Source organism: Sciurus carolinensis, chromosome 1 (genome assembly GCF_902686445.1).
Source record: "Sciurus carolinensis chromosome 1, mSciCar1.2, whole genome shotgun sequence".
In the NCBI taxonomy this organism is placed as follows: Eukaryota; Metazoa; Chordata; class Mammalia; order Rodentia; family Sciuridae; genus Sciurus; species Sciurus carolinensis.
Genome location: NC_062213.1, coordinates 23693171 through 23707712, shown reverse-complemented (window position 1 = coordinate 23707712; position 14542 = coordinate 23693171). Strand labels below are relative to the sequence as shown.

The 14542-nt window shown below is 38.3% G+C and overlaps 1 protein-coding gene and 1 pseudogene across 1 annotated transcript; both read left to right on the top strand.

The window, feature by feature from the left end:
- Nucleotides 1-6896: 6896 nt before the first annotated feature.
- LOC124959394 (60S ribosomal protein L17-like) lies at nt 6897-7343 on the top strand (annotated as a pseudogene).
- Nucleotides 7344-10287: 2944 nt separating this feature from the next.
- On the top strand, nt 10288-14282 carry Utp23 (UTP23 small subunit processome component). Its single transcript, XM_047558082.1, has 3 exons — nt 10288-10567; nt 12808-12982; nt 13895-14282. Exons 1-3 carry the CDS (start codon nt 10380-10382, stop codon nt 14276-14278), a joined length of 747 nt encoding a protein of 248 aa, XP_047414038.1. The 5' UTR covers nt 10288-10379; the 3' UTR covers nt 14279-14282.
- The last annotated feature ends 260 nt before the right edge of the window (nt 14283-14542 follow it).

Genomic DNA, 14542 nt, shown 5'->3' with positions numbered 1-14542 from the left:
TATTTCTATTCAGTATTCAGATGAGTCAAAAGATTTTTTAAAAATTTTAATTCACTTCTACTCAGATGTTACCCACTTTCAGATCTCTATGAAAGGCATGATTTCTTCAAACATCTGAGAGTCTTGGGCCTGAACTGAGCAATGCATTCCGCAATGGAGCAAAAAGACATGGAGCATTTCTACTTAGGGCTCCCAGCCAACCTCTGTAGACAAACTTAGCATCTGTTCCTGCCTTGGTGTGAAGGAACTTGATGGAAAGTAATATGACCCTTCTCTTTCTCATAATTCCTGGAAGAAACTGTACATTCATAGTATAGAATGATGTGGGGATACTCTCCAGTACATATCAGAAACAAAGGAAGCAACAAAGCACCATTGTCAAATGAATAAGTTGTAACAAGAGATTGTATAATGGGGAGGGGGAGAGAGAGAGAGAGAGAGAGAGAGAGAGAGAGAGAGAGAGAGAGAGAGAGAGAGAGAGATTGTGTAATGTTGTGTAATGGTCTGTATTTTCATGTCTTCTGTGCAGATTGTCTTCTGGTAAAGAGGCACAAAGATATTTTCTTTCTTCTTCCTTCTTCTTTCTCCTTGTCATTCTTTTTCTTCTCCTCGCCCCTTCATCTTCCTCTTCCTCCTTCTTCTGTGTTTTTTATTGTAGTTGAAAAATCAGACTAACAGCTTATTATCTTCGTGTGTTCTCTTAAGAAGGATATATTTTTTATGTGATGGTTATGGCATCTCCTATAGGGAGAATTAGGAACTCTAACCTCCAACACTACTCATGCACAAGGATCAAAACCCCTCAATCTATGAAAATGGGTGAAAAAAAGTCAATAACTGTCTCATCTCCTCTCCCCAAGAAACTCTATGGTACCATAATAACAGATGCACTAGGTCTAAGATTAAAATTAAATATAGAGCTGGATGCAGTGGCACATGCCTATAATCCCAGCAACTCAGGAGGCTGAGTCGGGAGAATTAGAAGTTTGAGGTCAGCCTCAGCAATTTAGCAAGGCCCTTAATAACTTAGCGAGAACTTGTCTCAAAATAAAAAATAAAAAGGGCTTGGGATGTGACTCAGTTCAATACCCAGTGCCAAAAAGGGAGAGAAGGAGAAGAAGGAAGAGAGAAAAAAATGAAAGAAAATTAAACATGAAAAGTCAGAAGAAACAATAGTTGACTTTCAGTCACTCTTACAAAGAATACAAGTAAAAAAAGGTGTTGGTAAGGAGGTAAGGATGTGGGAAAAAAGGTACACTTGGGGGCTGGGGATATAGCTCAGTGGGTAGAGTGCTTGCCTTGCAAACATAAGACCCTGGGTTCAATCCCCAGCACCACACACACACACACACACAAAAAAAAAAAAAAAAAAGGTACACTCATACATTGCTGGTGGGATTGCAAATTGTGCAACCACACTGGAAAGCAGTATGGAGATTCCTCAGAAAATTTGGAATGAAACCACCATTAGACGCAGCTCTCCCACTCCTTGGTTTATACCCAAAGGACTTAAAATCAGAATACTACAGTAACAATGTTTATAGCAGCTCAATTTACAATAGTTAGATTGTGGAACCAAACTAGATGCCCTTCAATAGATGAATGGATAAAGAAACTGTGGTATACATACACAATGGAATATTATTCAGCCATAAAGAAGAATAAAATTATGGCATTTGCAGGTAAATGGATGGAGTTAGAGAATCATGCTAAGTGAAATAAGCCAATTCCAAATAACCAAAGGCCAAATGTTTTCTCTGATAGGTGGATACTGACACATGATGGGGGGGGGGTGCAGGTAAAGGAAGAATGGAGGAACTTTGGATTGTATAGAGGGAAATGAAAGGAAAGATAGTGAACTGAGATAAATATCATAACCCTATGTACATGTATGATTAAACGAGTGGTGTGACTCTACATTGTGTACAACCAGAGAAATGAAAAGTTGTACCCCATTTGTGTATAATGAATCAAAATGCATTCTGCTGTCATGTACAACTAAATAGAACAAAAACAATTAAAAAATACCTGAGATAAATTAAGATAATCAACTTAAGAGGAAAGGTTAGGCCAGATGTAGTAGCAACACCTATAATCCTAGTTACTCAGGAGGCTGACGTAGGATGGCAAATTCTAAGCCCAGCCTAGGCAATTCAGTGAGATCCTCTCTCAAAATTAAAAATAAGGGCTTGGGATGCAATCCGTGGTAGAGTACTCATGAGGTCCAGGGTTCAATCCCCAATCCTCCCCCAACACACACACACACAAGGGTTTATTTTGGCTCACAGTGTTAGAGATTTTAGTCCATGGTTATTATACCCTGTTGCTTTGAGCCTGTGGTGGCAAGAATATGTGGTAGAGGAGCCTGCTCACCTCATGGTGGCAAGGAAGGAAGGAAGGGAGGGAGGGAGGGAGGAAAGGGAGAGGAGAAGAGAGGACAGGTCCCCGTCACCACTTCAACAGCACAGCTCCAATGACATAACTGCATTCACTAGGCCCCAACACATCAAGGTTCCACCACCTTCCAATAGTGCCACAGGTTAACACATGAGTCTTTGGGAGACACTTATTCGAACCATAGCAAATATATAAATAGGGTAAACTTAAAGATCAAGATTAAATCAATACACTTTTCATTTGGCCAAAGAAAATCATTTGACTTAAGACCTAAACACTTAATATTTTAGTCAAGTGTAAAAATATGTCTCTGGCAAATAATTGAAAATAGCTATAGCAACATTTTCTTCTGGGTCCAAATCTCTTCACTGTGTTGTCAAGGATAAAAAAAATGATGTATGTGTTAAATATCTTTAAATCAATGTGTTCGTGCAGATAATTCTATCATTTACAGCAAAAGCTTTGAAAGTATTTTGCCTTGATTTGACACAAATCCATCAAGAATGCTTTGGATTTAAGTAATCAAAACCAAACAAGAAAACATTTTGAATTAAACAAAAAGGTACTGTACTCTATCACCTAGCAGGGTTTTCAGAGAACAGGACATACTGGAAATGAAGCAGCATAAAGACACCAGTTCCATACCTTTATGATTCTCTCCACTCTGTCCTTTGCAATGTCTTGGTTCTGTTCATAGAATAGCTACCACTGTAATCTCAAAATAGTTGCCAGTAGCAATTTTTGTTTATTGCAAAAAAAAAAAAAAAAAAAAAAACCAAAAAACAAAACCTCTCCCCAATCATGGAAAAAGTCTTTATTTTTACTCTGGGATCAGTCTGGGTCCTGTGCCTCCTTTTGTGTTCATATGTGTCCATATGTGGGAGGTTGTTAAACTTTGAGGAGCTAAGTGATTTGTTCAGCATTATGAAAGGAACAACAAAAAGGGTAAAGTCAAGCGAATTAAAAAAAAAAAACTCATTTAAACATAAGACTCAGCATGTGGGCATGTCTACACGTTTGCTACAATAATAATTTTTAAAAAGACATTTGACCTGTTATCCCAGTATTTTGATTTATGACTTACCAACTTGTATTACAACAAAGTAATCTTGCATTGAAAAAGTCTGAGATTTTGAATGACTTTTATTTTGTATAATAATGTAATTAATACCTTGTATTGGTGTAATTCAATTATAAATACTAGACTTTAAAATAATAGTCTACTGGATTATTGAAAGCATGTTTAATTTCTTGCTGTCAGAAGTTCAATTTCTGCCCTGTAGATTTCCTGCTGCTTAAAAATATATATATGAAACCAAGAGTGAAAGAGGTGTCTTCAACATTTTGTTCAATATAAATAAATGGTGTTTTCAGAAAATGTTTAAAGGTATAATCTGACATAATTTTCAATATTTAAACTCCTTTAGGTAACAGTAATAATATTTGCTTACCTAGAGTAATTTTATAAGAATTCATTAATCTTCTAACATGCTTTGATAGGTTAAAATGAATGACCCCTTATAGTCTGAACTTCTCCACCAGTTTCAGTTACAATTTAAATAAACTTCAAGTGGCCATTTGTGTTGCATTAAAGATATTTTTCTCATTGCTGATACTTCTTAACTTTTTGAGCTTCTCTGCTACTGTTTGTTTTCACCACTTCAATATCATTAAACATTGCGTAGTAACATGCCAACTATTCAAATCCCTTGTACTCAAACACTGAATTCCTTTTGATTTACCCAACTTGGTAGTATTCTCTGTAAGTATGGTTTCATCTAAATGAACATTACAACAAACTTGTTAGTCTAATTTTATAGTCATCAGACAAGAGTCATCCGATGATATGTAGTGTTGGGCACTTCCTGGATACTGTCTGGTTTAGAAATATCCTTGGCAACCAGGAGCAGTGCTGCACACCTGTAATCCCCGTGTCTCTCAAGTTGGATACCAGTCTCAGCAGTTTGTGAGGTCCTCAGCAACTTAGTGTCTCAAAATAAGATTTAAAAAAAACAACTGGGGATGCAACTCAGTGGTAAAGTACCCAATCCCAGTTTGAGGTTGAGGTTGGGGGATGGGGAGAGCCTTGACAAATAGAAATTTCCTTGAAATCTTTTTCTAAGAGTCATGTTTTCTCCTTTGTCATCTGACTTGAAGGAAGAGCTAACCGACAGTGACAGGGCTGATACACAGAAATCCTGCTTGGTTTTATCAATTGACAAAGAGTGACACTGACATTTCCTAGCTCTTTCTTGACCAGGTATCTGGGGTTCTTATTTAGCTAATATGTCCCTACTAGAGATGCATCCTGCTGAAATAAATTCAAATCAAACTGCTTATGCTTTCAAAAGAAATGAATGTCAAGATGGCTTCTACAAGATATGTAAAGGATTTGGTTTATTTTCCTTTGAAAAATATTCTACCTTTTAGAGACATCTTAGAAACTAGAATGTTGAACCTGTTCAAAGAAAGGGCAATTGTACTGGTGAACACCAGTTAACGTGTTTTCATCAAATACATCTGTCAGTTTAAACTTTCTCTTATTTTATATCTTTTTTACAGTAAACTTGAAATTTATCAGTTAGGATTGGATTTGGCTGCATCTAAAATAAACTGAAAATAAGATTTTAAAACCAAAGTAGAAGTTTATTTATCTACTCAAATAAAACAAATCCAGAGGTAGGAAGTCTAGGTTAGGACAGGCAGTTTCATGGCTGCCACCACCTAGCCTCCCTCTTAACTGCTTTGCCAGCATTTGCTCATGAACTCATAGGCTACTGGAGTTCCATTCATCACACCCCAGTTCCAGGAATTAAGAAGGGAAGGAGGGGAAAAGAACAAAAGCACCCACTGTCAAGCTAAGTTGACTTCCTTCAGTAGATTACCTAAAAGTCCTTGCAATGCTTACATATCTTTGGCTAGCACGTCATCATATGGACAGAGGGCTGAAGAATGGATCATTTTATCTTGGCATTACTGTCTAGAATACAAATCAGGATCCAAGGAAGAGAGGAGCTGGGTGAAGTGGTGCACACTTATAATTCCAGTAACTCAGAAGACTGAGGCAGGAGGATTGCAAATTCCAGGTCAGGCGAGGCAACTGAGTAAGGTCCTGTCTCAAAATAAAAGAAAAAGGGGTGCAGATGTAACTCAGCGTTAAAGTAGATTCCATTGCCAGTAGCAAATTAAAAAAAATAATAATAAATTAAAAGAAGGAGGAGGAAGAGAAGGGGAAGAGGATAGGGAAGAGGAGGAGGAAAAGGACGAGGGAAGAGGAGATAGTAAAAATTCACATTCTTTATCATATTTATTATATTTGGTGGCTTTGTGAGAAATATCATGCAACCATTAGACCATTAAAAATAGTGAATGGAAGCTTTGCCAACTGACTTTGGGGAGGTGTGCATGGGCATTACTATAAGGATTGTTAGGTGAGAAAAGCAAAATGTGTAGAAGTGATCAAATACGATTCCAGTTTTGCATGAGTATCTTCATGCACGGACATCCATGTGTATGCATGTGGTATAAGGGTGTGAACAGGGAAACGCTGCAGAAGGATGCACAGTAGTTTGTTAACCTGTATCATACAGGTAAGGGGAGAGGGAATGAACAGCTTTTTACTGTTCCACTTGAAACAGGCTGACTCATTCCTGTTACTTTTGTAACTTAGACAATTAAGATTATCCAAATGTGATCGACTTTAGATGTAATTCTACTGACTTTTCTGACAGATATGAAATTTCACAGTAAGGCAGTCCATGACGGGGGCTGTCCCAGGGGACCTGAGTGAAGAACTTCATGCCTCAGTATAAAGCAGTTTCCCTAACTTGTTTTAAAATATATATTTATTTAGCTAAGTTGTTTATTTAGAGAGCATTTAACTAGATAATTTAGGAAGAGTATAGTAATCTTTCTGATGAATGTAAACAAATATAAATATTTAAATATGAATATAAGGCAGAATAACAATGGATATTTTAGATGAATTCTCTAATGTTTATGGAATTGAACAAAACCATATTTACATTTATTTATGAAATGAAACAGAATAACCATTATAAATTGTATTTAATGTTTACCCATTTAATTCCACTTAGGCCATAAATCTTTCATGAAAAAGTCCTATGTGGGATTAGTCACACCTTTCAAGAATAAATCACTCTCATGTCAATTTGTCTTCATCAAAATATCATGAAGAAAAGAATCTTTGGAATCATGTATAACATCTCATTATAAATTATATTTGATCCAGACATCATAAGAACTTGAAAATTGTGAAAAAAATTTTTAAATGAATCTTCTAACAGCCTCAGCAGAATGTGAATGTGTATTTGGCACAGAAAATGTCCAGTGCAGTGACTTGGTCACTGAGAAAAAAGCTAACAGCTAGCAATACTAAGACATTACTGTTCCTGCACTACACGTTTAAAAAAAAAAATCAATGACTACTAAAGATTTTAATAGTTCTTCCTGTAAGCGGCCTGAGGTGAACTGTGAAAATGGTTCACTACTCTCTTGACCCAGAAAACTCCACAAAATTACTCAAATCAAGAGGTTCAAATCTTCAGGTTCACGTTAAAAACACTTGTGAAACTGTGCAGGCCATCAAGGGTATGCATATCTGAAAAGCCACCAAGTACCTAAAAGATGTCACTTTAAAGAAGCCATGTGTGCCATTTTGGCATTACAAGGGTGGAATTGGGGGGAGTGCCCAGGGTTTAGACATAGATTCTCTGGTCATTGAACATATCCAGGTGAACAAAGCACCCAAGATGCTCCGCTGTACTTACAGAGCTCATTAACCCATACATGAGTTTCCCCGCCACACTGAGATGATCCTCGCTGACAAGGAACAAATTGTTCCTAAACCAGAAGAGGAGGTTGTTCGGAAGAAAAAGATATCCCAGAAAAGACTAAAGAAACAAAAACTCATGTCACGGGAATAAATTCAGCATAAAATAAATGCAGATAAACATTTAAATCAAGATTTTAATAATGATATAATAATTTTTAATTGTTTAATTTAAACTTAGATCCACTTAGATAAACTTAAACAGTTTATTCAATAATGGCAATATTTGACTTCTGCCTTGGTTGTGGCCAAATATTGATTTGCCATTACTAGGCCATTTGGCATCTGGACAAAAGTGTATTAAGTGGATCACTTAATAAAAATATCATACTGGATAAACAGTGGTACTTTACTGCAAAAGGTCATGAGGAACACTAATGAGCCTAATGACCTGGGAAGATATTTTTAATAAATGTCATTTCCTTTCCAAATACTGTATGCACTACCTGTCTTTTTGTAGATGAAAACTCTCGAGTTAATAAAGAAAAAAAAAATTGATGCTGAGGTTGCTAGGCTCTATGGTACAATAAGATAGGTTGGGATCACATTCATGTAACATTTATTAGCATATTGTGACAATTTTCCTATTTTATTATTAGTTATTGTTAATGTCTTACTATCATGAATTTATAAATTAAACTTCATCATAGGAATGAAGATATAGGAAAAATAACATAGTGTATGTAGTTTTCAGGACTACTCAGTTTCAGGCCTCTACTGTGGGGGTGCCTTGGAATGTATCCCCTGCAGATTAAGGTAGACTTCTGTAGTACCCTTCTCCCTCAACACTTGTTTTGAATCCAAAATGGGTATTTTAAACATACACAATAAGAGCTTTTTCTGCAAGTCCTGGGATCATGTTTTAAGAAACACTGCAGTAATAGAAAACTTTATTTTAAACTTGAAAATCAACAATATAGGCTGTCTTCAGGTTTTCACAATAAGGGTAGTTGTGCAAATTGGCACTGTCTTAAATGCAAACCTTGAAAAATTATGCTGTAGTTTAGTAAATTTAAACAAGAACAACAAAGTAGAATGTGGCTCAAATCCCTAGTGAACCACATTTTTCTTCATACTGAAAAATAGCTAAAGAGCTGGTAGATCTGTGAGGCTACTTTTCAAAAGGTTTTAACTATTTTTGTCAGGCTGAGGTGGTATCATTTCTGTTTGTGGGGCAGTATAGTTGGGGTTGGGTGTTGGCATACAGGGATAAAGAGAAGAGTCAAATCAGAAAATAGTGGGCAATTATACTCAAGTACCACGAATCTGATCCTACAGTGATTTTTCATGGCATCCAGTTCCTAAATTTATTTTAAGTTAAATGAAAGCAGTCATCTAAGTGATGGGCTGGGATTCAGGTCAGGACTAACTTTACAGAAGATTTTAGTTCCAATTTCAGAAATCTATATATTGAAATAAAAACCCAAATGCAAACAATACATTTCAATCACACTGTAAATCATTTTTTCTGTGACAGTTCTTTCAATCTTTAGCCAAAACTAGATCTGGGACAGATTCCAGGCTAGGATAAAAATGAAAAATTCCATACTCCCTTTCCTTTGATTATTTTTGCCTTGAAGTGGATACTCAGCAGATAGCCACGGGGGAACTTGAAGTTTTCTGATTCACTTTCTTCATTAATCAAATTGACCAAATAATTTCTAAACCTTCAATCAGTTCTGTACCTTCCTGTTATTAGCTCAGTGTATAGTTTCCCCCTGTCAGAATCTATGGACATAAAAGGGTTCTTAAAATGGAACTAGGGCCTGGTCATACTGTAATTTGTAATCCCAGTGACTCCAGAGACTTAAGCAGGAGGATCCTAAGTTCAAAGTCAGCCTGTGCAATTTAGGGAGAACCTGTCTCAAAATACAAAATACAAAAGAGCTGAGAGGTAGCTCAGGGATAAGACACCCTGGGGTCAATCCCCTGTAACCTTCTCCCCACAAAGAAAGTTCTTCCGGGACACTCCCTCTGAGTCATTAAAAATGGTTTTAAAGGGAAGAGGAGATGTAAAACAGTGGGACCCTTTATTCTGACATATGGCTCCTGAATGGGATTAATTTTCTATCTGGGTAGAGTAAGAATATGTGAACTTCAAGTGGGGACCTAGGTTCCTCACACCAAGGAACCACATGTCCTTAGTAACTGCGCTTAACTTTTTTTTTTTTTTTTGTACTGGGGATTAAACCCAGGGGCACTCGACCACTGAGCCACATCCCCAGCCCTTTTTTTGTATTTTATTTAGACAGGGTCTTGCTGAGTTGTTTAGGGCCTCCCGAAATTGATGAGGCTGGCTTTGAACTTGCGATCCTCCTGTCTCAGCCTCTTGAGCTGCTGGGATTACAGGCGTGCATCACCGCGTCCACCATTGTGCTTAACGTTTTTACAGGAAAGCAATCACTACAAACCTCCCAAGCATGGCTGTCCAATACTAGCTTTTTGTTGTTGTTGTTGAGGTACTGGGGATGGAACCCAGGGTGCTCTACCACTGAGCTACATCCACAGACCTTTATTTAATCATGTAAGGGGGTCTTACTAAGTTGCTTAGGACCTTGCTAAATTGCTGAGGCTGGCCTTGCATTTGTGATCCTCCTGCCTCAGCCTCCCAAGTCGCTGGGATTACAGGCATGCATCCACGTGCCCTGCCAATATTGTCCTCTTTCTTTTTCTCACTTGGGAATTAAAAACCGGAAGGGCAGTAAAACTGGGTAAATCACTTAAGACGGTTTCTGAAGCATATTTGGGCTCAATGCTATCACCTAATCCTATATTGCCAGTCTTTAGAGGCTTGCTACATGCAAGGTAATAACCTAAACGAGGCACTTACAGTAACAGGTTCAACTCAAGGTGCGCCCCTGCGCGGTATCGCGCACCCCAGCGATTTTCCCGCGCAGGCACAAGCCCCGCCCCCGAGAGCCCGCCCCTTAAAGCGCGGGCACGGTACTCCAAGTGTCCGTCAGTCTGTGAGTGACGTAAACCAGGAGACCGGTCGGGGAAAGTCAAAACGATTGCTTCCGGGACCATAGATGCTTCATTTCCGGGAGGAGCCGGCATTGCGGAAGCTGGGCGTGCGTAAGGCTTATGCTGCGGCTTTCTGTCTGGCGGCCTTGGTCCGAGTCGGCTAGGCATGAAGATCACCAGGCAGAAACACGCCAAGAAGCATCTTGGCTTCTTCCGCAACAACTTTGGAGTCCGCGAGCCGTACCAGATCCTGCTGGACGGCACCTTCTGTCAGGCGGCGCTGCGGGGCCGCATCCAGCTGCGGGAGCAGCTGCCCCGCTACCTTATGGGGGAGACGCAGCTGTGCACCACCAGGTGGGCCCGGCGGGGCCGGGGAGGAGGCGCAGGGGTCGCGGGGTGTGGTCTAGGCCTCCGTCGTGAGCGCACAAGGTGCGAAAGGCCCCGCCCACGAGGAGTTAGTTGATGTGAAGTGCAGGCGCCCTAGCAGTTGATCGGAAATCCTCTTTGTGAGCACTTGTCCCGTGCACGGCGAGTATCAGGTGTCCTAGCCTGGAGAGTGAGAGCACGTGTTTTGTAGTCAGGGAGACCTGACTTGGAATCTTGGTCCCACTCTTATCAGCTCTGTGGTTTCAGACAAGTTACTTACCCTCTCAATCTCACATTGGTTAGATGCAAAGTAGAGATCATTAACTACTTCTAAGGTTGTCGTAAAGGCAGGTGTAGCGTTTTTCAGCACACAAAACCTATCTCTAGATGGTTGCTGGTATTTGCATAGCCCGGTTAACGTGTTTTTCACGCATGTGCACAGCTTTTACTGTGTGCACTGTATTATTCGTCTGCCTTGTTCACATAACAGTGTTTTATGAACAGCTTTCCATATTTGAAATCTCTCAAGCAGTTCCCAAGCAGTGCCTCAACTGGGTTGCAGATCCCCTCTTTTTTTTTTTTTTTTTTGGGCGGTGCCGGGGATTGAACTCAGTGCCTTAGTGCTTGCGAGGCAAGCACTCTACCAACTGAGCTATATCCCCAGCCCCAAATTGAAACCTTTTGGTGCCTCTTCTGTCGTGTATTTATACAGCCTTAACTCTTATCTTTTTTTTTTTCTTCCTTTTTGCGGTGCTTGCAAGGCAAACACTCTACCAACTGAGCTACATCCCCAGCCCTTGATGCCCTAGTCTTCAGTGCTGCCAGACAAGGTCTTGGATAGCCTGGACCTTTGGATTGTTTGCTTCGGGCTGTAAGCATTTTGTCCAATTAGTCTTGTGTACCACAGAAATATTACCATTTAAAAACATGGGTTTTTTTTCTTTTTTGGTACTAAGGATTGAGCCCAGAAGCACTTAACACTGAGCCACATCCTCAGCCCTTTTTATTTTTTATTTTGAGACAGGGTGTCACTAAGTTGTTCAGGCTGGCTTTGAACTTGAGAGCCTTCTCCCTCAGCCTTCTGAGTTGCTGGATTACAGGCACTACCACCATGCCCAGCTAGAAATATTATGATTTTAATAGCATGGCACCATGAAATAAAAAAGGTTGACAAGTTCTCCACGAACATATACTGTACAGCATTTTTTTTCCCAAAAATTAAACTTCTGGAAATTTTCAAACAACACAAAAGTAGAATAAAACTCTCACCTAGCTTTTGCAGTTATCAACATGGCCAATCTTATCGCCTCTCACTCTCCCTTTATTGATGGGTTTAGAGCTTTTTTTTTTTTTTTTTTTTTTTAATTGAGTGTATATCATGAAGAAATAAAAGAGTCTTTTTAAAACCAGGGTCCAGCTGGGTACAGTGGCGCATGCCTGTAATCCCAGTGGCTCAGGAGGCTGAGGCCAGAAGATTTGTGAGTTCAAAGCCATCCTCAGCAATTTAGCAAGGCCCTAAGTAACTCAACAAGACCCTCTCTGTAAATCATATATTTTTTAAAAAGGGCTGGGGCTGTGACTCAATGGTTAAGTACCCCTGGATCCCAGTACCAAACAAACAAAAAACCAGGATCCTAACAAGATAGCCCATTCCACCGGTGGGGGTTGGGGGGCAAAGGATCTGTTGCTAAACTCTTGGATTTATGTCTCAACTTTTCCACTTAGTTGCTTAAATTGGGGCATGTTACTTGAAATCTCAGAATGGGCTGCTCTAAAATAATAATTTCAGTTAGATAACCTAACTTCATAAGTTATTTTGAGGTTTAGCAAGAATTTATGTAAAGAGCAGTTTGAACAGACTGAGGTAGTTCAGAGGCAGAGTGCTTGCCTAGCGTGTGCAAGGCGGTAGGTTTGATTTCCAGCACTGCAAAAAAGAAAAAGAAAAGAAAAAGAAAAAAAAAAGAAAAATTATAAAAACAATGCGCATGCTGTCTGGCACATAATAAGTGCTGAGTAAATTTTAGTATTCTTTCTGCTTGGTGCTGCATTTTCCAAATCTTAAAATGGCTGCATTGTAACGATTTCAAATTGTAATAGTATTTTACATTTTAAAAACTTCAGTATTGTGTTTTATACGTGCTTTATGTAAACAAAAGAAAAATGTGTGTTCTAATTGTTGACTACTAAAGCATATTTTTTTCTTCTTGGTTTTGTTTGTATTTTTTCAGATGTGTGTTAAAGGAATTAGAAACATTGGGAAAGGATTTATATGGGGCAAAACTGATTGCACAGAAATGCCAAGTTCGAAATTGTCCCCATTTCAAGAATGCAGTGAGTGGATCAGAATGTTTGCTTTCCATGGTTGAAGAGGGAAATCCTCATCATTATTTTGTGGCAACACAGGTATTTTTGAACCACAAGTCCATTTTAACTACTTTTGCATTTCTAAATATGTGGATCTTTTTATAATAAGAAATAATTAGCTGAAAGTGATTTAAAAAAATATAAGCTCTTCATTTTCAGTTAATAAAAACAATTGTCATTTGAAACTATGAGAGAACCTGAAGTATATTGAGTTTGCTCTTAGTTATTGAAGTTTCTTTTATGAGAATGAGGAATTATTGATAGAAATGTATGATTTGTTTTAGGGTTCTTCAAGGGAAGCTGATAGTAATTAAGAAGTTCACATGGACACTGATTTGCTTAAATATTCTTCCAGAATTGTAAAACTACACAGAGGCAAAGCTGATCTAGAATCTATGAGTCTTAATTTCTGTTTTCCTTAGCACCATTTTTTTTTTTTTTTTGTCATGCTGGGGATTGAACCCACAACCTTGTACTAGGCAATTGTTCTACCACTGAGCTATGGCCCCCTCCCATCTTTGCATGTTCTTGACCCTTTCCAAAGAATACTTAAGAGTGAGAATGAAGGAAATCTCCAAACACATTTACCTTTGCATTAGTTTATCATTTGTGGCCCTTAAATATTGACAAATTCAGTTCATACTACTGCTCCTTACACTGTTTGATCCCAATTTTTGTGTTTACCTTTCTTTTTCATAAATACATCCATAATGAAACATACTGATTTCAAAAATAAAATTTGTGATTTATTTATTCATTTATTTATTTATTTTTTTTGCTGGGGATTGAACCCAGGGCCTTGTGCTTGCAAGGCCAGCACTCTACCAACTGAGCTATATCCCCAGCCCCTGTGATTTATTTTTAATATATCCCTCATTAAGTTCTTAGGATTCTTTAGGTCAACTTAATTGACATATTTGAACTAAATAATTCTGTGTTTCTTTTTAATAGGATCAGAATTTATCTGTGAAAGTAAAGAAAAAGCCTGGCATTCCTCTCATGTTTATTATTCAGAACACTATAGTCTTGGACAAACCTTCTCCCAAAACAATTGCCTTTGTCAAAGCTATAGAGTCAGGTCAGCTTGTCTCAGTGCATGAGAAAGAAAGTATCAAGCAACTCAAACAGGAACAGGGTTTAGTGAAAAACCCTGAACAGAGAAGAAGAAAAAAGCGCAAGAAAATAAGTGGCCCCAATCCTCTTAGCTGTTTGAAGAAAAAGAAAAAACCAGAGGACACAAAATCGCCTGCTTCTAAAAAGAAAAAAAAAAGAATAAGAATCCGGAACAGATCTACCTCAGAAGTACTTTCTGAGAAGCAGAATGCAGAAGGATAATGAATGCTTTGGATACTTCTTTTGAAGACATTCATGTGTGAAAAATGAATTTAAAGACTGTATTTATGATTAAAGATTAAACTTATTTTTATAAATGAATAATGACCCATATGCTTTTGCGTTAAATAATTCGTAAGCTTAAAAGAGTAGTTAGGTTTAGGTTTGATAGAGTGCACTTTTTTAGTGGTTTTGGGAGATATTTTTCATTGTAAAATTATTGTCTCCTCTCTCCCCCACTCTCCCAAATGTTATATGCAAATAGGT

Bases quoted from the DNA above. Each gene is read 5' to 3' on its own strand.
- Utp23 (XM_047558082.1), top strand. From the start codon at position 10,380: ATGAAGATCACCAGGCAGAAACACGCCAAGAAGCATCTTGGCTTCTTC. The intron at 10,568-12,807 runs GTGGGCCCGGCG...GTATTTTTTCAG, and splicing joins ACGCAGCTGTGCACCACCAG to ATGTGTGTTAAAGGAATTAG. The intron at 12,983-13,894 runs GTATTTTTGAAC...TCTTTTTAATAG, and splicing joins ATTATTTTGTGGCAACACAG to GATCAGAATTTATCTGTGAA.